Raw genomic sequence first — 23,692 nt, forward strand, 5'->3', positions numbered from 1 at the left:
TTTGCATGCAGAAGTGTCCCTATTTTGACTGTTTAAAATATTCATTGCAACCTCACATACCCGGGGTCTCTGGTTCGAACCGAAGCCCAGGTTACTGTCTATGTCTGGAGTTTTCCCAATGCCTGTGTTGTTGTTTTTTCTCCAGGTTTTCTGGTTTCCTTTCTCCTCCCAACACATGCAAGTAGGTGAATTGGCTATGCTAAATTTCCCTTAGGTGTTAATGTGTGTGTGCAGGGTGCCCTATGATGGACTGGTGTCCCATCCAGGCTGTTTTCCTGCCTCACTCTTCAGTGTTCACAGGACAAGCTCCAGATCCATTGTGACCCTGACCAGCATAAAGCACTTCCTGAAGACAAATGAATGAAAATATGTTTATTAAAGTATTGAGCTAATAACTTGTATTACAAGAATACAGAAATAATATTTTTATGAATGTGTTTACAGTTCAAAAAATGTCATAACATGACATACCATTAAAGCTGTATCGATATTCCTCATTTCTCCTATTGTGAAAATGAGAATTTTTTTTCTAATGTTATCTTATTCTAATATTTTGCCTCTCTCCCACTGTGTCATCCTCTCTGTCTTTCACCTCTGTAGCAAAATGATTATAAACTGATTTATGATTATAAACTGTAGGTAAGGTGTCCTAATTGTGGTGTTATTTGCCAGGGTGTTGGACTTGAGGGTATCTGTAGGGGAAAGGGTGTGGTGGCACTGCAGCATATGACTCACACTCATTACATTTTGTCTATTGTTGAGTTGTGTTTACATTGGCAGCACTTACTGTCAGTGTTCACCTACTGTCCACATCCAGTAATGTAGAGCCTCTGTTTCTCTGGCTGCTTTGGTCAAAACAAAGTAACCACAAGAAGTGTAAGTGTGTGAAATGTATTTGTGGGTGCATGTGTTAAATTGCTAGTGTGTTTGTGGTTGCAGGGGGATTACTACTTTGAGTACACAGAATGTGACAGCAGTGGCTCCAGATGGAGAGTGGCGATACCTCAGAGGCCAGGCGAGTGCAAGGGACTGCCGGACCCTGTGCAGGGCACTGACTGCAGTAGGTCCATGTGTGTGTCTGTATGCATGTAAAGTAGTAAACAATAGAGGGTTCATATTTTTGGAGAGATTTTTTTCATTGTTTGTTGGCCAACAGCCAAGAAGGGTTTTAAATACTCACAAATTGACAGCAAGAAGAACAAGTACCAGAAAACGTCCAACACTCCAGCAGCTGGGTGCTTTGGCTAATACATTTCACACCCTTATCTGCTGAAAGGAATTTCCTCTTGGACTCTCTTGGATGTTCTTTAACCATCGTTTCCTTTTTTCATTCTCTGAAGTGATGTATTTTTCCTCATCCTACAGAGAGAAGATAGTGGTCTGTTATTGTTTCCTAAAACATGTTGTGTACCTAGTTTCCGATTGTACACTGGCTAGGTGTAATCTTTTTAGGTTGATCTTTTGAAATCTGGGATGTACTTAATCATTGTAATGCAACCAGTATTTTGCTCTCTAAAATATGCCCAAAATATTTGTGTACATAGCGTTGATGGGGAGGGATTCAAATATGATATTTTTACATAAAATTATGCAATCAATTTGCCAAGTTTCTTCAGCATCAGGTACTGGTCGACCAAGGCTAAAGGCTAGATTATTAAAACTTTGCAAGAGACAAGTTATAACCTGGCTACCTATGAGCAAAATGGTACTGGGTCATGGATTATAAACCAACATGGTGCAATAACACAGAAAATGCTGCTCTTGGACAAATGAAGGTCTTGCAGGAAGATTTATGGTATGGTAGAAAATATGGTAGAAGTCAGTGCATTGCCAATTGTGTTTTTTGTTAGAAGACTCAGACAGCTTGCTGGTCTATGACTGGCCTCACCATCTTCTTACATTCCTCAGAAATCATCAACTAAGCCACAGAGTCCTGGTCATGTCCCAGAGATGGCCAACAAGACCTTGGTTTCTACTGCTGTTTTCACTAGTGGTTGGAAAACTCATTTGAGGCAACAGATGTCTCAAATGAATAGAGAGATTTGGTAGCCCCAACAAGGTCACCTCTGCCTGTGTGTTTGGCTCCTCTGATTGAATCACCAACTGAGAACGATGACCAAGCAATTCAGGAAACACTCCTGAATGTGGGCCTTGTATGATTTTATGGGGAAACTGTTTTGTGAATGGTGTGCACATCATTGGCTAGATCCTGTGCATTGCCTGGAGTGTTTCTTCATGGACTGCTAGATCCTGGCAAGTCCCTATCTACAATAAAGGTGTATGTGGGATCATCATCACACACCACAGCATGATGGCTTCTCTCTGGGTGCTCTTATCATTTTTAGGGCCTTCCTATGAATGGGCAGAGGTGTCTCCTCCACATTTCACCTAGAGCTTAGTGTGGGATTTCCCCCTTGTGCTAGGGTCCCTTAAGGCCAATCTAAATGAGCCGATCTGAAATGGGTATCTGAAAACTTTTGGAGCCTTTTTGTTAGTGATCACTTCAGTGTAGGAGAACAGCATGCTTTGGTGATAAGCTTGCCCTGAATGAATAGATGGCTAGATGATTCTTGGGTGAAACATGGTTTGAACCCAGGAATTCTGCCTAAGCTCATATGACTCATTTTGTATATCAATTGAGGACCCTGCAGTGTTACATGAAGACAATGCTGGAGATCATTTTTTGTTGTGCCCAGTACATACCATTCTGTACTGTTTAGACTGGAGAGCACATATCAGATCATCAGATGATCTGTCCATCTGCCATGGAGGAAAAGGGACTTCCTTGTCTAAACAGTGACTGGCAACTGGGTGGTAGATGACATCACAACGGTCTATAGATGGGCTGGATGCCCAGACCCTGCAGTGACTTACCATGCTGTGAGGAGCATCTCTTCCTCATGGGTATTAGTTAGAAACATGCTGCTTCAAGAATTCTGCAATTTCTATTACCTGAACATCACTGTGTGGCTTCTCCAGGTTCTACAAGGTTAACAATGTCCCTCTCAGTGGGGTGAGTGCAGTGATCTTCTTTGAACACCTTTCCAGTTAGTCCTAAGTTGTTTCCAGTCTCTCATGACCTTGTGGCATAACTTATCAGGGCAGTTTTCACTCATGGCTGTTAGAAGTTGTAAAATACACTGTCAATAACAGTGGACTGTGTACAATGGATAACCATCATGGGGTTCTTGGAAATTTGGAACCAGTGGCAACTTGGCAAGAACTTGTAAGAAGGTTCCAGGTAAAAGTGGCTGTTTTAGAGCGGCATTTATTGCAAATACTGCATTATACAACATGTTATGAGTTTCTAGGAAGGTCTAGGCATGGTAGTGCAAGTTCACAATGTATCCAGGTGATTCTCACCACACCCACCACAATATCTACAGCTGTTACACACATACTTAGCAGTATGCATGTAGAGTGCAATTATGTGTAAAGGTGTTTGTATGGGTGTGTATCTATTACTGGGCCAATCCTAATGCTCTTAATTTTTTGCAAAATAATTTCATGTCTTCTGGGCATATTGAGCTTCTTCTTAGTGATATCTTGTGAGTGATTAAACCTTTCTTTGGTAGCATTCTCTTGTGGAGCTGGGGAGTTTTTGGAGATGTCTTCTCAAGAGTGCACTCAGTGTGCAGCCGGGTCCTTCTCTCTCGGCAGTGGTATTCGCTTTGATGAGTGGGATGACATTCCCCCTGGATTCAGCAGCCTGGAGACATCTCTTGATAACACACCAAACAGACATGATGGGCCAAGCTGTAACGGGTGAGTGGCATGTTCACTTCTCACTGCAGTGTTATCACAGTTTTGATATTTTAAAATATTATATTATTTTCAGATTTCATCTAGAATTCAGTTTAGTTAAAATTTTTGGTTTAGAGTCAGGGCCATAACCAGGATAAAAATTTTAGTGAGGTCCAAATTATTGCAGAAATGTGACCAACTTCATTGTTAATAACCCACAATGCTGAATGTGTACTACAACGATTGCTATTTTCTAATGTCTTATAAATACAAGGGATTGGACGTCTGATAGCGTAGGTGATATGAGATATTATAGTGGGGGAAATAAGTGTTGAACGCGTCAACATTTTTTTCAGTAAATATATTTCCAATGAAGCTATTCACATGAAATTTTCACCAGACATCAGTATTAACTCAAGATATCTGTAAATATAAAGAATGCACAACATTAAAGTCCATAAATAAAGTTATGTGTAATAAAGCGGAATGACACAGGGAAAAAAGTATTGAACACGCTAACTGAAATTTATTTAATACTTAGTGGAGAAGCCTTTGTTTGTAATGAGAGCTTCCAGATGCTTTCCGTATGAAGAAATTAATCGACTGCAGCATTCAGGTGTGATTTTGGCCCATTCTTCTAAAGATATTCAAGTCAGGTGATTGACTGGGCCATTCTAATGCCTTGATTTTTTTTCTCTGAAACCAATTGAGAGTTTCCTTTGCTGTATGCTTTGGATCATTGTCCTGCTGGAAGGTCCACCCACGTACCAAATTCACTGTTGGTATAGTGTTTTAAGGGTGATGTGCAGTGCCATTTCTTCCCTAAACATGGTGTGAAGTATGACATCCAAAAAGTACAATTTTGCTCTCGTCTGACCAGACTACACTCTCCCAGTATTTCATAGGCTTGTCCAAATGAGTTGTAGCAAACTTTAAATGAGCTTCGACATGCCCTTTCTTTAGTAATGGAGTCTTGCGGGGTGAGCGTGAGCAGTGGAGTGCATTGCCTATTGTTTTCTCTGTGACGATGGGACCCGCTGCCTCCAAGTGTTTCTGGAGCTCTTTCTGAGTGGTCCTTGGCTCTTGGGCTACTCTTCTGACTATTCTTCTGACTCCCTGGTCAGAAATCTTGCGAGGAGCTCCTGTGCATGGCCGGTTGTTGACGGAGTGATGTTGCTTCCACTTGCAGATAATAGCCCCAATGGTGCTTACTGGAGGATTCAGAAGTTTTGAAATACGTCTGTATCTGATTCCATCAATATGTTTCACAACAATAAGGTTCTGAAGGTCTTGGGAGAACTTTTTGCTTTTACCCATCATGAGATGTTTCTTGTATGACACCTTGGTAACGAAAAGCCTTTTTATAGACCATCAATGTACTAACCCAGCTGATATTCATTTGCACAGATAGGGGGTATAATTACTTACGGATTTCAGCGGGTTCCTTGCCTTACCTTGCCTTGGAGAACTGCTTTTTCTTAGCGTGTTCAATACTTTTCCCTGAGTCATTCCACTTTATTACACATAACTTTATTTATGGACTTTGTGAATTCTTTATATTTGCGGATTTCTTGAGTGAATTTATTTCACGTGAATAACATGTGAAATATATCTCATTAGATTCTCATTAGGGGGATAGCTCAAGAACGAGTGGTTGAATGTTTGTAAGATTTATATGGAATTATCATTGTTACCACCAGATTTTGGAATTGATTCAAACAGGGTTAAAGTCACAGCAAGGTCAAATGTCTGAAATAGTTTTTCTTCAATAGGTTCTTTCCTGTTTGAAATATATATTTAAAGGTATTTGAAAGATATGAATTATTAACAAGAAGGACTAGACTTGTTGGCTGCAGAGGCATCGAGTTGCTGGCGTCAAATTCTACTTGTTCTACATTGTTTACTTATGACTTTGTTATTTTTCTGTGTGTGTGTGTGTGTGTGTGTGTGTGTGTGCGGTGTCCTGTTTTCCTTTCAGCTCCTCATGGATTGCTCGTGGTAGTTATGTGGAGTCGAACCGAGATGAGTGTAGTGTCTCTCTTGTCTACGCTGTTCATCTCAAGAAGCCAGGCTCTGTCTCCTTTGACTATCAGTATGTGGACAACAACATCTTCTTCGAGTTCTTTGTAAGTAGCACACCTGTCTTAAACACCTCATTAATGATGTAACCATGGCAGGAGGTGGTGGATCTTCTTTAAATGATTTGAAATAAATGCTTTGAATGTGTGTATTCATTTATCATGCTGTTTACTGCAACAGATTCAGAATGACCAGTGCCAGGAAATGGACAAGACGTCTGATAAGAAATGGATGAAGCTGACAAACAATGGACAGTGGGCCAAACACACTGTACTTAAGTATTCGCATGCCTACACATACTGGCTTGTTTTGCAATTGCCTCTGAAGTGTAGAGTGTAACATCCTGTAAAAACTGTTCTGCAGTCAGTCACTGCGTGCGTTTACAGCAGGGCCTTTTCCACCCATGCAGGTTAGTTTGAAATCTGGTACAAATGTGCTGTACTGGAGAACCACAGGAGTTACCGTGGGGGCTAAAGTAGTCAAACCAGTGCTGCTAAAGAACATCCAGATAGAAGGTGCAGTGCAATAAAAGGAAACATTGATCTTAATTTAAATGGCTTTGTTGACACTAATGTAATTTTCATCTTTCCTAATGTAATTTTCTTCTATATTCCTGCTTTCCACCCTCTTTTTTTTTCTCTTTCTCTCTCAGGTGTGGCATACATGTCTGAGTGCTTGCCCTGTAAGCCGGGCACGTTCAGTAACACTCCCGGCTCTTCCTCATGTCAACCCTGCCCCAGAAACACATACTCAGGCAGAGGAGCCAGCTCTTGCACTCCGTGCGACATGGACACACACTATGCATGTAAGCATATCACCACTATAATTTATACTGTATGTTTTTACCACAGGTGTTTTTAAATGCTGATTGCTGCCCTGGAGTGGTAACAAGTTGCTGAGTATAAGATTTAGTTCCTCTCCAAATGAGAACAGTGTATTCAGTATTCTGCTGAAATCACACATGGTTAATGAGAACACTGTAATCTGCAGGTCTACAAATTGCTCAACGAATATGAAATGTAATAAATAATAATGATTTTGCTTTTAGGGAGCGAAGAATGTATGTGTGCATGGTGCCCTGTGAAGTGTTCCCAGAATAGGTTCCAGATGCACCACGGCATCGTGACCAGGATACTGTGCTCACTGAAAATGAGTGCATTAATGAACGAATGATTATATCACGTGATCAGAAATTAAGCAGACGCCAGTGGGTTTGGTTAAAGAGCAGCAAAAGCCAGCAAAATCCATATACATACGACATGTCTTTTTATAAATAAAAAACAAATGACTATATTAAAATAACTAAATAACAAACTCTAACAATGCTGAAGGTTTGAAGAAACACAATTTTCACAGTCTGTGGGATTGCAAGTAGGGCTACACAATACGGATGAAATACGTATACAACATGGGGAAAATATGATACAAGTTGCTGAATATGACAATTGTTACAAATTGTTTAATAAGTGCAATTGTACAGTTTTAACTGGTAGTGCAGTGGTGCATTGTGGGTTGCTGGTTTGATCCTGGATCCTGGATGCTAAATTGCCCCTAGCTGTAAATGTCTGTGTGCCTGGGGCCTTGTGATGGATTGTTTTCCCACTCAGGGTGTATGGGTGACACTTCATGCCCAGTGCTCCCAGGATACAGTCCCTCCAGGATTTTTCGATTGCAGAAATGAATGCAAAGTCATGGAAACAGCAATATTCGGAGGAGCTTGCAGTTTTTCAAAATTACCGCAAATTTTACACAGATTTAGGAAAAGTTACGTCACGTGCATCATCACAACATGTATTCAGCCAAAGCCCTCTACGATTCACGTGTGCTGAACATGAATACAGCTAAAAGATCCCACTTACCATCAAACATCACTGCTAAAGACCGTGCAAAATAGTTCTGTGCAACTGCAATTAGTTCAAAACACTCATTCATCAAAAAGAGCATGATTATATCTTATAAAAACAAGCTGTACGAGCTTCTCTCTCTGAGAAAAATCTGTGATGAGTGGTTAGTGGTTGTTCAAAGTTGCATTGTGTTTGTGAATGTAGGTTTTAAAGTCCAATGAACCTTAATGATGGCAGATTTGATATTGGCCAGGTCCATGTGTATAATATACAATAAAATAATAATACACAATGGTTTGAATGTGTTTTGAAATTCGTCTCTTCTTTCTATATGGACCAGTGGAGGGCTCTACAGAGTGTAAGCCCAGACCTGCGTGCTCAGACAAAGACTACTTCCAGATCCACAGTATTTGTGATAAAGAGGGCAAGGTAATGCGATCATACTTTACATTAATACCTCATATCATAATATTTGTAATACTGATTAATTAAACGTGTTGAGGCCTTTCTCTCTGTCTCTCAGACTCAGGTTATGTATAAGTGGATCGAGCCGAAGATCTGTTTGGAAGATGCTCCTGATGCTGTAACACTGCCCCCTTCTGGTAAACGTGAGCCATGCCCACCCTGTAACCCTGGCTTTTATAACAACAACACTGCTACATGCTCTCCTTGCCCACAAGGAACCTATTCAGAAGGCCTCAAAGGTGATTTCCAGAGTTCCTTCTTCAGTGTAAATGTCTTCTCAAGTATGTTGAGGCTTTGAGAACAGTAGGTGGAGTCATTGGGGTAGATTTGTTATGTTGTAGCTGTGTGTAAGGGCTTGAATAAAATATAGTGAAGAACCGAATACATTTAAAATGTTTTTGTTGTTTCTTTCTGAATAGAATGCTAGTGCTGATGTGGTATGTGTTTTGGATTTTCTCTGTCACCATCTAGCGTGCCAGCCTTGTCCTGCGGGCACAGAGCCAGCCCTGGGCTATGAATATAAGTGGTGGAACATTCTGCCCTCTGGCATGAAGTCGTCGTGCTTCAATGTGGCCAACACCAAGTGTGATGGCATGAATGGTGAGAGAGCGAGAAACAGAGAGAGAGAGAGAGCGAGCGACATCCATCTGTATGAAACTGTAGGAAACAGCTTAAAGGCCAGTGGCATACAGATGCAGAGCCAGTCGTTGACAGACAGATGGCACTGTTGCACTTTGAGCAGCTGTTCCAGGATAAAGGAACAGGAGAAAGAGTTGCATACACTCTTTTTTTAAAAAAAAAAAAACACTGTGCTTTGCATGTAAGCATATACATTTTTATGCACATTTGAGCAGTCCATACTTTACTGATTTGTGTGTGTGTGTGTGTGTGTGTGTGTGTGTGTGTGTGTGTTAGGTTGGGAGGTAGCAGGAGATCACATTCGTTCTGGAGCTGGAGGATCAGATAATGATTACCTCATCCTAAACCTTAAAGTGCCTGGATTCAGGTGAGACAAACCAACTCTCTAAAATGATCAGGTAAAGGTTTCCAGTCACGGAATGGAGAGAGAGCCATTTGCATGCACTGTGATGTAAGATATCTACCTATTGAAGAGCATGTAATGTATTTTTAAGGATGAACTGATCCAATAGTGAATATTGATAGAGCGGCAAGTATTGTCTTGAAACTCTGAATAAACTTTTTAATATTAACCATGCAGCTGGCACTATCGTCAGGGCTGCTGCTATAGAAAATTAATCAACACCTTCTGACCAATCAGATTTGAGTATTCAACAGTACTGTGGTGTGATTTCCTCCTTCTTGATTTTAGCTTTAAAACAAACATACAAACATTAATGCTTATCGCTAGCTGGTAGTCTCAGTTATGAAAGATCACATCCAGATGTGTTACAGTATAAAAGGCTGCAGTTGTTGAAAGTTTTCTGGTTATGTGTCTCAGGTTACCAACATCAGTTAGTGGAATCAGTGGAACCGAATTTGGACGCATCACCTTCGTGTTTGAAACCATATGTTCAGCTGATTGTCAGCTTTACTTCATGATGGTGAGTGTGTGTGCGTGTGTGGTCCATGTGGAACTCACACTTTTTTCAGCACTTCACTTCCTCATTCTTGGCATCCTTTTGCCCAACTTTAGTTTGGGTTAGTTTTCTGTCTAAGGAAGCTCTTCTGCATATGTGTTGTTGTTTTCTGCAGGACACAGACAGACGAAGCACCAATGTGGTGGAATCGTGGGAAGGCAGTAAGGAGAAGCAGTCCTACACGCACATCATGACTAAGAATGCATCTGTGTCTTACACGTGGGCTTTTCAACGCACTAACCAGGCTAAAGATGTACGTGTACACACTCAGACTCACATACATAGATACTGTATGTAAGGCTGTATTCAGAGTTTAGTTACGCACACAGTGAGGATTTAATGCTGAACTTGTGCTCATTGGTATTCAGACCTCAGACATACAGTAGCTACAGATTTATCCTCAAGAACAAAGCTGTGTCGCAGTTATGTGTGATCCTGACCTTAGACTTAAGCCCATTTTTCTTGTGTGATATCAGCTCAAGTGAGGAGCAGTATTAAGTCCAGCGATACTCTCTGACAGTTCACATGTCATGCCAAAACGTATGTTTTGGACTGCAAATACCATTTGAGGCCAACATTAAAGACATAAATATCCATCCATCCATCCATCTTCTATACCGCTTATCCTTCCTTCAGGGTCACGGAGAACCTGGAGCCTATCCCAGGGAACATGGGGCACAAGGCGGGGTACACCCTGGACAGGGTGCCAATAAAGACATAAATAAGGCACAATTAATTAATGTAATGTAATGTCCAGGAATCCAGGAATGCCTACACCATTTAAAACTTCAAACCAGCTATGACACTGTAACGCAAGACCTTTGTTAACAGTACTGTATTGAATAAAGGAATAGCTTTAATAGCCAAAATTTAAAATGTGCACCATTGTCTGAAACGTAATCGATCAGAGAGGACAGGTTTTGTTTCCAAAATTCATTCATTCATTCATACATCTACAAATCCTGGTCAGAATTGTAGTGGATCCAGGGCCCAAATTAGCATAGCCCATCCACCCGCAGCCATGATTGTGGGAGGCGCGAGGAAACCAGAGAACCTGGAGGAAACCCATAAAGAGGCGGAAAGAACATGAGAATCTCCACACAGACAGGAGACACAAGCTCAGGATCACGAACAAAGCAGGACGCTGGAGCGGTGATTTTGGGCGATGGGATGGTAAGTATAGATGTGAACATGTGTCTCAAAGACACATCGGGATCCGATCACTCAAACCATATTAGGAGGTGGTCTGGGACCGCCCCCCCCACCCCCCACCCAGCAGATTATCCCTTAACCCTTCTATTATGTTGGGAAAAAAAGTTACATCCGTTATGTTATGGGTCAAAATGACTTCCACAGTTTAAATACACACAAAAAACAGCAATGAACAGCTTAAAACAGTAAACCTTTATTATAAGAATATAAGAAGAAATATTTGCATATAAGTTCATGACCCTAAATGAGGAAAAGTCAAAGAGAAAAAGAGAGATTAGCCAGAATTTCAGACATCTCAAATGTGGAAATTGGTCAAATTGACCCATAACACAATAGGAGGGTTAGCAGTGAGCAGTGATCTTTTTAACAAACACATTCTTTTATGATAAAATAACTTTGATCCCATGCGCATATTACAGCTTCTTGGGTTCGAATCTGCATCTTGTGGCCAGATTAAATTCTGAGCCCAATTAAAAAGAAATATACATTCTTGTGGTCTGTCTAGTCACGTGCTACAACACTAAACTGTACATACAGTGAGGGAAAGAAGTATTTGATCCCCTGCTGATTTTGTACGTTTGCCCACTGACAAAGAAATGATCAGTCTATAATTTTAATGGTAGGTTTATTTGAACAGTGAGAGACAGAATAATAACAAGGAAATCCAGAAAAACGCATGTCAAAAATGTTATAAATTGATTTGCATTTTAATGAGGGAAATAAGTATTTGACCCCCTCTCAATCAGAAAGATTTCTGGCTCCCAGGTGTCTTTTATACAGGTAACGCGCTGAGATTAGGAGCACACTCTTAAAGGGAGTGCTCCTAATCTCAGCTCGTTACCTGTATAAAAGACACCTGTCCACAGAAGCAATCAATCAATCAGATTCCAAACTCTCCACCATGGCCAAGACCAAAGAGCTCTCCAAGGATGTCAGGGACAAGATTGTAGACCTACATAAGTCTGGAATGGGCTACAAGACCATTGCCAAGCAGCTTGGTGAGAAGGTGACAACAGTTGGTGCGATTATTCGCAAATGGAAGAAACACAAAAGAACTGTCAATCTCCCTTGGCCTGGGGCTCCATGCAAGATCTCACCTCGTGGAGTTGCAATGATCATGAGAACAGTGAGGAATCAGCCCAGAACTACACGGGAGGATCTTGTCAATGATCTCAAGGCAGCTGGGACCATAGTCACCAAGAAAACAATTGGAAACACACTACGCCGTGAAGGACTGAAATCCTGCAGCGCCCGCAAGGTCCCCCTGCTCAAGAAAGCACATATACATGCCCGTCTGAAGTTTGCCAATGAACATCTGAATGATTCAGAGGACAACTGGGTGAAAGTGTTGTGGTCAGATGAGACCAAAATGGAGCTCTTTGGCATCAACTCAACTCGCTGTGTTTGGAGGAGGAGGAATGCTGCCTATGACCCCAAGAACACCATCCCCACCGTCAAACATGGAGGTGGAAACATTATGATTTGAGGGTGTTTTTCTGCTAAGGGGACAGGACAACTTCACCGCATCAAAGGGACGATGGACGGGGCCATGTACCGTCAAATCTTGGGTGAGAACCTCCTTCCCTCAGCCAGGGCATTGAAAATGGGTCGTGGATGGGTATTCCAGCATGACAATGACCCAAAACACACGGCCAAGGCAACAAAGGAGTGGCTCAAGAAGAAGCACATTAAGGTCCTGGAGTGGCCTAGCCAGTCTCCAGACCTTAATCCCATAGAAAATCTGTGGAGGGAGCTGAAGGTTCGAGTTGCCAAACGTCAGCCTCGAAACCTTAATGACTTGGAGAAGATCTGCAAAGAGGAGTGGGACAAAATCCCTCCTGAGATGTGTGCAAACCTGGTGGCCAACTACAAGAAACGTCTGACCTCTGTGATTGCCAACAAGGGTTTTGCCACCAAGTACTAAGTCATGTTTTGCAGAGGGGTCAAATACATATTTCCCTCATTAAAATGCAAATCAATTTATAACATTTTTGACATGCGTTTTTCTGGATTTTTTTGTTGTTATTCTGTCTCTCACTGTTCAAATAAATCTACCATTAAAATTATAGACTGATCATTTCTTTGTCAGTGGGCAAACGTACAAAATCAGCAGGGGATCAAATACTTTTTTCCCTCACTGTATAGAGTTTTTCACACCTTCATGCTTTCCGCCTCTGTATGCCTAATACATTGTGCAACAAAATACAATATGCTCAATCAAGTGCTATTTTATAAGCTGCTGAATAATGTCGGTGGAAGCCATATTGCATCGATGTTAATGTGATAATGTATTTGCAGTGTAATTGCCTACTACATTTTATAAAGGAAGAAACCTAATAAATGAACTTTGTGTGTCTCTCTTAGGGGCGTCAGTATGTCAACGACATGGCGAAGATCTACTCAATTACCGTAACGAACGCTCTGGATGGTGTAGCCTGGGAATGCAGGGCTTGTGCTATTGAGTCTCAGCAGCCGGGTTCGGCCTGCGTGCCTTGTCCTGCCGGCTATTATATAGACGAAGAAACCAATCAGTGCCAGGAATGCCCACCCAGCACTTTCCTCTCAGGACACCACATATACGGCCAAGACGCATGCCAGCCCTGTGGACCAGGTGGCCGCAGCAATAAGGTACAGTCAATGCTTCTAGCCATGCTAGAGGATAATCAGGTTGCTGATCTTATTGATGTCCAGTGTTTGCATTTATGGAATTTGGCAAATACCCCTATCCAGAGCAGCTTAAATTTATCCCATTTGCTTGCAAATCTTGCTCAAGGGCCCAGCAGTGGCAATTTGTTGGTGCTGATATTTGAACTAACAATCTTCTGATCAGAAGTCCAACGTCTTAACCGCTGAGCTACCCACTGCCCTCAGAGACTCAAATCCTGTAGTGTGGGGCAGGAGAAAACAATTTTGACAACATATACAGTATAAAAGTCCAAGACAGCCTAGTTGAATCATCATCCTCCATGTTAGTTCCTGAGAAATTCTGGAAGATCCCAGGATCCAAAGAAGCAGGATTCTGATTGGTTGGAACTCATGAGCATAATTGGAAAGTGTGTGGTGCTTTCATTCTGGGCAAATCTTGTAGTGTAAGAAGTTTAATGACTGAAGGACAACCTTGACAAAAATTGTAGTTTCCCATATTTTCCACTTCAGTTAGGAGTGTATAAATCTTTTAGTGCAGTCTGTGTATAAGGTGCGTAGTGTCTTTGTCTTGGTTGGACAAGGATCCCTGGCCACAACAGCAGAAATGCTCCAAAATATATAGTAGCAAGTATATTTTCTGAGATATGTGCCCTATTGAGCTTCCTAATTCCATTATAACCAAAGATTTAACAAAGATTCAACACCAGCTGTTCATTTCACACAACCACTCTGGAAGTTCGCCTTTCAAAATTCTTGCTATCACTTACTGATTGTTTATGGCATGAACAATAGCAATTATTATTACATTATAATGAACGAATATTTCATGCATATGGGTACTTTAATATTGCATTACATTATAAATGACACATACTACTTCACAAACTCAACATCGAGCAAAGGTTTCCAAATTTTTAGGACGTAACCCCTCCTTTCTGCTCACACTACACTAATATTCTTTAAGGCACTATATGGTTACAGTACTCACTTAATTTCTTTCTGTTATGGTATTATCAGTTTGGTAATCACAATTAAGAGAGCAGTAAGTAGAGATTTCATAAGTGCATTTGGAGAGCTCCTGTTATTATTATTTATCAGTGTGGTAGTGTTGTAGTAGCTGATTCCAGCAGAGAGGAGTCCAGACCAAAAATAGATCAAACCACTCCAGATGTTTCATGCTGGAGCTCTGCAGCATAACAATGGGATCTTGTAGATGTTTATGATTTGATTGGCTCCTATTTATAATCTTCAACTGTGCTTTTTATTGATTCGGTTGGTAGTACCAGAGTTTGAGCTGCTGGATGTGTGGCCAGCCGAGCAAAACAAGTGAAACAAGTTTTATTTAATGGAATTTAAATAAGGCAGTCTGTAGACAGTGATTACTCTGGTTGTGAAATTGTAATGTATTGTGTAGGATTGGGCTTTGAAATGTATTCTGTTTGTTTTAGGAGCACAGCTTGTGCTACAGTGACTGCTCGTTCACACACACAGAGCTCAACAGAACTCTGCAGTATGATTTCAGTCCCCTGGGCTCCACTGGCTCCGTCATGAATGGCCCCAGCTTCACTTCCAAGGGCACCAAGTACTACCATCTCTTCAACATCAGCTTGTGTGGGACACAGGTTTGTATACACTCACACACAGGCTTAAACTGGGATTATATGATGCTTTTCAAAGTCAGGTTTTTCAGTTCTTGTTTGATTTCTGTTCTCTCCAGGGTCACAGGCCTGCGATGTGTACAGATAATGTTACAGACCTGTCTGATAAAGATTCTCACAGTGCTGAGGCCAACTATGTAGAAACCTTTATCTGTCAATCAACTATCATTCCCTCTGATGGGCGGGGCTTCAGGACTGCTCTTGCCTCACAGTCGATCAGTCTGGCAGACACGTTTCTTGGTAAGTTGTTGACGGGATTTTTCCAGATGAAGGACTTGACAATATCAGAAAAACCATTCAGACATTACATTGATGCGTAACAATATAAACACTCTAATGGAAACATAAACTGCAGTAGTCAGGGCACCAATCTGTTTGTTCAGTCTCTAATTTGGTGGCCCAAAAACTCTCACAATCAAATGTGGAAGCCATGACTGTATGTTTATTTGACTGACCGTATGGATAAATGCATAGTCTTGTTGTTTAAAAAAAAAAAATTCTGTTGCATATTTTCCAGAAGTTGATTTATGTTGTTATCTAGTTAGTTAGCAATGTTCTTAACAATAAGAGTTAAAATCCACCACTGAAGTGAGTAGCACAAGGAATAAATAGAAAGTGTTGTGCCTAAAAGTACATATCAAATTTAAAATATTGTTCTAAAATGAAACCAAATAGAGACAAGAGTTTTATCTCTGGTTAATGTATGAGAGAAAAGAACACTGGTGACTGCCTCAGCAATCTACTGAGTCACATCTTCTGAGCAGTAATGAATAAAAATAGGTGGAAACATAATCTCCTTGTCCCAGCACCCCAGACTGCAATTTGTAAACATTTGTAATCTGTGCAATATTCCAACATTTACGATGCTTACCACGCTTATGATGTTTATGTAAATGTTTGATGAGCCACTTCGGAGTAAAACCAGTTCTTAAATGTGTCGGTCAGTGTTTCAACTCTGCAGTATGTCCAGTGAAAGCCCAGTAGGAAGAACAGATCGTGGACATCCTTCTAAAGTGTTCTGTAGCTTGGGGCCAGTGATTTTCAGTGGAGATTAGTTGTCCCAAGAGCTTTTTTTTGTTGTTTGCCTGCCATTATATATTATACCCAAGTCTAATCATACTTCTCAAATTAAGGCTGTGTAAAAAAGGCTTGCTCCGATTGGCTACAAGCAGCAATAAAGAGAGACCGAATGAGATTGCCCTCAAGGAGAGCTGAACATTGATAGCACAGCTGAAATCAAATATTCAGCAGTATTAAAATTTTCAGAAATAACACCAATACAACAACTTCTGTGAAGCTGAAAATGTTGATGTCCAACTCCAGAGATACACACAGTTGAGCTCATAAGTTTACATACGCCTTGCAGAATCTGCAAAATGTTAATAATAAAAAATAATAAATAAGAGAGATCATAAAAATTGCATTTTTTTAAATTTAGTACTGCCCTGAATAATCTATTTCACATGACAGATGTTTACATACTGTATAGTTCACAAGACATAATAACTGAATTTACACAAATGAACCAGTTCAAAAGTTTACACACGCTTGATTATTAATACTGTGTGTCGTTACCTGGATGATCAACGGCTGTGTTTATGTTTTGTGATAGTTGTTCATGAGTCCCTTGTTTGTCCTGAGCAGTTAAACTGCCCACTGTTCTTCAGAAAAATCCTCCAGGTCCTACACATTCTTTGCTGTTCCAGCATCTTCTGCATATTTGACTGCTTTCCAACAATGACTATATGATGCTGAGATCCATCTTTTCACACTGAGGATGACTGAGGGACTCGTACACAACTATTACAGAAGGTGCAAACATTCACTGATTCTCAAGAAGGCAACACGATACATTAAGACCCAGGGGGGTGTAAAAATTTGAAAAGGTTGATCGGTGTCAGTTATTATTATTTTGTTCAAAGATCTTATTTTTTTCACTTCGTACTGCCCTTCAGAAACTACAAAAGACATTTACATGATTCCTAGAAGACAAAATAATAACAATTTATCACAATCTCTCTCTCTTTTTTAAAATTATTACCATTTTGCAGATTCTGCAAGGTGTATGTAAACATATGACCTTGACTGTATATCCCTTTGTATTGCTGCACTGCACTATACTACACTGCAATACCAGCATTCAGGACTCTACTACACTACTACAGATAATTTCTATGCTGTCGGCCTTTAGTGAAGATGGTATCAGTGTTCTGACACCACCCTGGGCCATAGCCACACTAATACAGATTCATTTTACAACTCATTTTCAGTACAATGTTGTCTACTTTTGCATTTTTTTAATTTTTTTTTTTTACTTTTTTGTGTTTTTTTTTTTGTCCACAGCAAAAGAATAGGAAAAATAGTGGAAGATTATGTATTAGTAGGAAGATTATGCCATTCACAGAGTAATGTCATAAAGATTTAAGTGACCAAAAAACACTCAGGGTTGGTGACATGATGGTCAGGTGACAACAGACATGAGCACATTTCAAAAACTGTGATCAAAAACACATATATTATGGCCACAAGGTAAAACGGTATGCAGCTTAAAATGTTAAAAAGATTTAAAATGTCCTCCGTGATGTGGACGTTGAGAAACCTGTCACTGCTGAGAGTTTGGTCTGGTTCCCTATAAAATATATATAATAAAGTAATACTTTAAACCTCTAAACGTGACTCCTTCAGTGTCTCCTAAAATCCACAACAAACAGGTTTGTTTTGTCTGGGTTAAGTATGAGGTGGTTGTTGTCGCTTTAGCTCTGCTACCTCGCTGTAGGTGGTTTCATCATTGTTGCTAATAAGGCCAGATATGGTGGTATCAGGGCAAACTTTACAACTTTACAAGTGGCTGTCTAATCCAACCATATGGTCATACACACACTTCAGTGTACCTCACTCTTACTGGCATATTTCTACTTTACATACTGCACAATTTTAATTGTTAGCTGCTTTTCAACTAATATTTTAGCACTGTTTTGTGCTAGAAAATAGATATACACATTTATCTAAGCCACAACTGGGATTTGCTGAGCTCTTACTTCCTGTCTTCTTTCATAATCCTTGCTGTATTTATGTACACATTTGACAGTAAAATTTAATTTCTTAGGCTTTGTGTTACTCGTTGAAACTGTTTTCCAGGAGCCACAGTGGAGAAATCACTCAATGGAGTAAATGCTAGACCGGAGCTCTTTGCTGCTTCATCCAAGAGAGTCCCAGACGTCAACTTCTTCTATCGGTATCACAAGCGATAGAAACTCTTCTCCTTTTTATTAGTATTATATAAAATCCATGTGGGAGCCATTCTGTTTTTGGCCATACTGTTTTTTTTACATAATGCACAAGATTTAGTGTTGCGCTAACTTGTGCAGATCTCCACAGACGACATCTTCTTGCCAGAACGGGCGAAATACAGTACTCACGCTTCGCTGTAACCCTGAGAAGTCCTCTAAAGGAGAAATATCGGTACCCAGGTATAATACCTTCATATGCTCCATGTGATGAGTCTTTACAGTACAAGCTTTAAATGAACATTAATCTTGTTCTGCAGTTGAAATCGCTATGGCGAGGGAACCGCAGTGATATTTCTGCTTTGTCTGCAGCCAGCCTGCCCTCATGGAACTATGGGGTTCATTTGTTCTTTAAACATTTGGCTTGTATTATGAAGTCCCAATAAGACAGTTCTTATATTGGATCATATATCATAAAGACTGTGCCACTAGAACAAAGCTTGTGTTTTGGCTGCACTCACTGCTAAAGTTCTTGTGTTACTTTTCAACTTTTATAATATTACTCTGACTCCACAGTGAAAGTCTCTACACTACAGAGTTTGTAGGTTTTGTGTTTAAATAATGACTTATTTTAATTTTGAAGGGTGACATGGTGGCGCAGCAGGTACCGTTGCCACCAGGGTTCCTGGTTTGATCCTGAGCTTAATTTATTGTCTGTGTAATGTTTTGCATGCTCTCCCTGTGTCTGAAAGGGTTTCTCCGGTTTTCTACCACCTCTCAAAACATGCTGGTAGGTGGATTGGCAATGCTAAATTGAATGTGTATATGTGCAGGGTTTCCTGTGATTGATAGACGAAGGAGGTTTTTTCAGCCAGAGAGCAGGACCAATTATACTTGTATACTTACATCTTGGACTGTCAGCTACAAAGCCTATTAGGGCAAACACTTACAGTTTCACCATTTGGGAGTTTTCTTCTGAAACCAATTCAGAATTGAATTATTTATACAAAAGTTTAGTTAAATTCTTGATTATTGGTGTGTTTACTGTACTGCATTATTTAAGTCAGTTGACAGCACTGAGCAGTCAGCTTGCATATAATTGAGTAGCAACGTGGGTTGTGGTTATGGCTTTGCTGAGAGCTGTGTTGATGTGTGTTTTGATTTTCAGGGAGTGTCCTGCAGGAACCTGTGATGGCTGCACCTTCCACTTCTTATGGGAGAGTTCAAGCGCCTGCCCTCACTGCACTGAGGAAGACTATCACCAGATCGAGGGGGCCTGCAAGGGAGGAGTACAGGTGCTCTTTATTTAGCCTGTGAAAGTTTTCAGTCATACACTTAATGTTGAATCTTTAGTAATAGTAAGTCCTGATAGCTGGATTTTCTTGATGATGATGATATATCACCAATCATCCAGTTAGGACTGGTGGATGTGAACCTGTCAACCTGTACCTGAAGGGGAAGAGACAATTCCTTAAGCACAACAAACCACACGTTTTGGGCAAAGAAGACGACCCTGTGTTCACTTCAGTAGTGATTTTACCTCATGTTCCTCAAGTTTCTCGACTTTAGTTGCCAGTGGGTGTTCTTACTGCATACAAGTCTTGCCTATTTTGGCAAGTCAAGATGTATTCCAGCTAAAAATAAAAAACATTCTGCAGGGAAATGCTTGTGTATAAATTGCATCCGTGCAGTGCATCAGCATGGGCCAAAAACGTTAACTTCTCAGTTACTGACATCTATTTAAGACAAAAGCATTGGCACAGTTCTGTTATACTGTGTTATATCGAACAATTCAAGCCCAACACTTCAAAAAGCTGTGATCAGGAGCTGCGACTGGAACCAATAACATGACTAATCTTATACAGTAAAATAATGAGAAGTGTATCACTGTCCCTCAACACTTTAGTCACCGTATTGCTCCACTTTTTATTTAAGTTAAACACCGCTCAATTTTATTGCATTGCTTCTTCCATGCACTTCTCGTTACCAGTGGTCACTTCACCTCTTATTTTTGAAAACGACCAGCTTGTATTAAAAATGTATGACATCTGGCCACATTTTCATGTTCCACCCAGTATGAATAAATGAGTGACTAAGGCCATTTATGTGAAACTGAAAAAGCCATCTTCAAACAGAAGGGGGAATCCTGAAACACCAATCCCCTAATTATAGAGCTGTCCTGGCAGATTTTAGGTCAATACACACCTCTAGAGCCTGATATCATAGTTATCACATGATGTGATCCACATGTAGTGTTTAAATAGTGTGGATTTCCCCAGCATTCAGTTGAACTAGTGAAGCCTCTCAGATGAGCACTGATGCGTCATGAATTCAAATCCAGTCTCTAAGACTTCATATTCTTGAGGTTCTTGATAAGTTCCATTTATATCAATTCAGTTCTTGATAAGTTCCATTTATATCAATCATTTCAAAAAACAGCATCCTAAACCACAAGTTTCTCAAAAGAGATCGAGAGACATTTGAAGTGAATTTCGGAAAACACCCGCTGAGATATGGAGGAGTCGAGATGCAGTTGAGTGTGTAAGTGTTGCCATGTTTTTCTTTTCAGGACACAGTGTATGTGTGGACAGAGCCACGGCTCTGTACAAGAGGAGTATCTCTGCCAGCAAAGAGGAGCAAGTCATGTAAGATGATGGATTTCTGGCTGAAGGTGGGAGCTGTAGTGGGTGCGTTTAGTGCTGCCCTCCTTGTCGCTCTCACATGCCACTTTTGGAAGAAGAACAAAAAGTAAGACCTTCAACTGTGTGTTCTTAATCATCCACTCAGCTTTCAGAGAGCCGGGCTTACACTATACGGAAAACTATCTCAGCATATGAATATTCATACTGCCCAAATAGATCTCTTGACATGACGGTGAAAATCACAAAGTTGCTCACTCTGTAAGATATCACATGACACAGGTGAGCACACTGATGACCACCATAAGTGGCACACCAATGATGGCACTAGTCACCTTGTTGAGAAGCAGGCAGTACAGTTTTCTGTGCTTAACCTTTATAAGAAAATGAAAGACCAAAGAATATCAATCAGTGATGCTACTATACCGGACAGTTTAAAAAAATTCCATTAAGGTGGTAATCTACAGTCCCCTCTGAAACTATTAGAATGGCATGACGAAACTTACTGCTGATGAGTGGTTTGCATCTTGTGGTTTGGCCTCTATATTTCTGCTCTCAAAGTCTTCTTCACATGATAGATTGTGATACCTTCACCCCTGCTCTGTGGAGGTTGTTGGTGATGTCACTGACTGTTGTGTTTGGGTTTTTCTTTCTCACAATGTTTCTGTCATCAGCTGTTGTTGTTGTTTTCCTTGACTGACTCATTCAGTGTCTATTGCTCAGTACAGCAGTGGTTTCTTTCTTTTTCAGCACATTCCAAATTGTTGCAAATCCTCTGATTGATTTTCCCTCTTTTCTGGTTTACTTTTCTCCTATAGACAGCTCTCTGATCTTCATGTTGGTTTATCCTTTTTAACAACAAATGCAGTCTTCACAGGTGAAACTGAAGGCTAAAACCAAAAGTAGATACTCAGATTATTATTGTTTAAACAGTCAATTTAACAGGACACACCTGGGTAACATGAAGCACCTGTCAGTCACATATTCCGATATTTTTGCTCGCCTACAAATTGGGTGGTCTGATAGAAAATGTGCTATGTTCTATGTTGTTTAACATGGCTACATATAAATACCAGGAGATAAAAGCTGGAATTCTAAACTCTCTTCACATATTCACATTTTGATCTCAAACCCAAATGTCTTCAGTCTACAGCAAAAACAAATGAATTGGCCTTGCTTGCCGTTCCAATAGTTTCGGAGGGGACTGTAGTATGCAGTTATATTAAAACTGTTTTAACAAGCTGGTCACTCACCATGCGCAGCCTTCAGTATGTGAGTATGCACACTATGCTATCGTGGCATACTGACCGTGACAACTAGGCTTCTGATATGAACACTGAATTGTGACACTGCACAATTGCATTTTCAGACTTGTCAGACATTTGTTGTAATCTCTGACAGCTTGGTGGAATGTGTATTAGACACAATGCAGCAAATAGTCAACGAAGGCAAAATCGTTTCTAAATCTTTTCACAATTGTACAGAGTAAGCCTGGCTTGCGCTACGTCATTAGTTGTTTAATTATCTGTTTGTAAATGTGTGTATACAAATGGTGATTCCAATTTTTTCCCCCCTCACTCCTTGTCTAGGCTGGAGTACAAGTATTCCAAGTTGGTGATGTCAGCCAATAAGGAGTGTGAGTTACCAGGAGCAGACAGCTGTGCCATCATGGAGGGCGAGGGAGAGGAGGTGGAGGATGATGTAGTTTACACCAAGCCCTCTTTACTGGGCAAGCTGAAGGCCATCGCTACCAAGGTACATGCTACACCACATGAACTGTGTATACTGTTCTTTCAGTATGTTCTATGCGACTAAGAATACAGACCTCATTGTTGACATCATGCATTAGAGCGCCTTAAACCACAGTGCTGTTGACTTCTTGATTCTGACTGGTCATAATGTGTTGATTCATTTTCTATATTAGCAGCTCAGGCAGTAGTTTATATTAACACATTTTTAATGTGGCTATTATTAGCCTTAGATTATGTAGAGTGTCCACCATGCAGGTCCCTGTGAATAAGTTCTGACCATAGAAACAAGCAGGCACATTAATATAATCCTGTAATTTGAATTACAGCCGAGGCTACTGTCAGAGCTGCTGTTATAGAAAATTAATCAACACCGGATGACCAATCAGATTTGAGATTTCAGCAGCTCTGTGGTATAAAGACGTTTAAAGGAAATCTTAAGTTTTAATTTATCCTGTTCTGTGCCAAGCGTCTCTCTGAGGTGTGGACTATTGTTGGAGGCAAAGGTAATTGTAAGGCTGGTGTATAACTGTTGCCTTAGCATTTGAAATGAAACCTTGCTTATCTGTGGTTACTGTGTAAAATGTCTGAATACAAGAAATGCATGCTTTTTAGAAAGACAGAGACCTTGGTTGAACCTTAGACAGACTTCTTCCCTCTGCCTCTCTTGATGTCTGGGTCCCTCTCCCTTTAATTCTCACAGCAATAGCAAAATCAGTGTGTGTGTGTGTGTGTGTGTGTGTGTGTGTGTGTGCGCACAGCTGTTTGAGTATGTGCCTTGATGTTTAACTGAAGCCTGCTGAAGTAATCACTGAGGGGCTTCTTTAAGATT

General features: G+C 40.5%; 1 protein-coding gene across 1 annotated transcript in view; it reads left to right on the plus strand.

The window, feature by feature from the left end:
* Positions 1–23,692, plus strand: part of elapor2a (endosome-lysosome associated apoptosis and autophagy regulator family member 2a) — a 32,732-nt gene that overhangs the window by 5,830 nt on the left and 3,210 nt on the right. Inside the window, exons 2-21 of the mRNA XM_053623489.1 lie at positions 940–1,060; positions 3,576–3,765; positions 5,723–5,870; positions 6,004–6,093; positions 6,233–6,338; positions 6,476–6,628; positions 8,008–8,096; positions 8,191–8,371; positions 8,604–8,732; positions 9,048–9,138; positions 9,592–9,694; positions 9,846–9,983; positions 13,307–13,570; positions 15,037–15,210; positions 15,306–15,486; positions 18,385–18,481; positions 18,615–18,716; positions 19,642–19,768; positions 21,043–21,221; positions 22,702–22,867. Coding sequence (XP_053479464.1) covers positions 940–1,060; positions 3,576–3,765; positions 5,723–5,870; positions 6,004–6,093; positions 6,233–6,338; positions 6,476–6,628; positions 8,008–8,096; positions 8,191–8,371; positions 8,604–8,732; positions 9,048–9,138; positions 9,592–9,694; positions 9,846–9,983; positions 13,307–13,570; positions 15,037–15,210; positions 15,306–15,486; positions 18,385–18,481; positions 18,615–18,716; positions 19,642–19,768; positions 21,043–21,221; positions 22,702–22,867 — 2,829 coding nt within the window. The remainder of the gene's footprint in view (positions 1–939; positions 1,061–3,575; positions 3,766–5,722; positions 5,871–6,003; positions 6,094–6,232; positions 6,339–6,475; positions 6,629–8,007; positions 8,097–8,190; positions 8,372–8,603; positions 8,733–9,047; positions 9,139–9,591; positions 9,695–9,845; positions 9,984–13,306; positions 13,571–15,036; positions 15,211–15,305; positions 15,487–18,384; positions 18,482–18,614; positions 18,717–19,641; positions 19,769–21,042; positions 21,222–22,701; positions 22,868–23,692) is intronic.

Source organism: Ictalurus furcatus, chromosome 4, assembly GCF_023375685.1.
Source record: "Ictalurus furcatus strain D&B chromosome 4, Billie_1.0, whole genome shotgun sequence".
NCBI classification, from domain to species: Eukaryota; Metazoa; Chordata; class Actinopteri; order Siluriformes; family Ictaluridae; genus Ictalurus; species Ictalurus furcatus.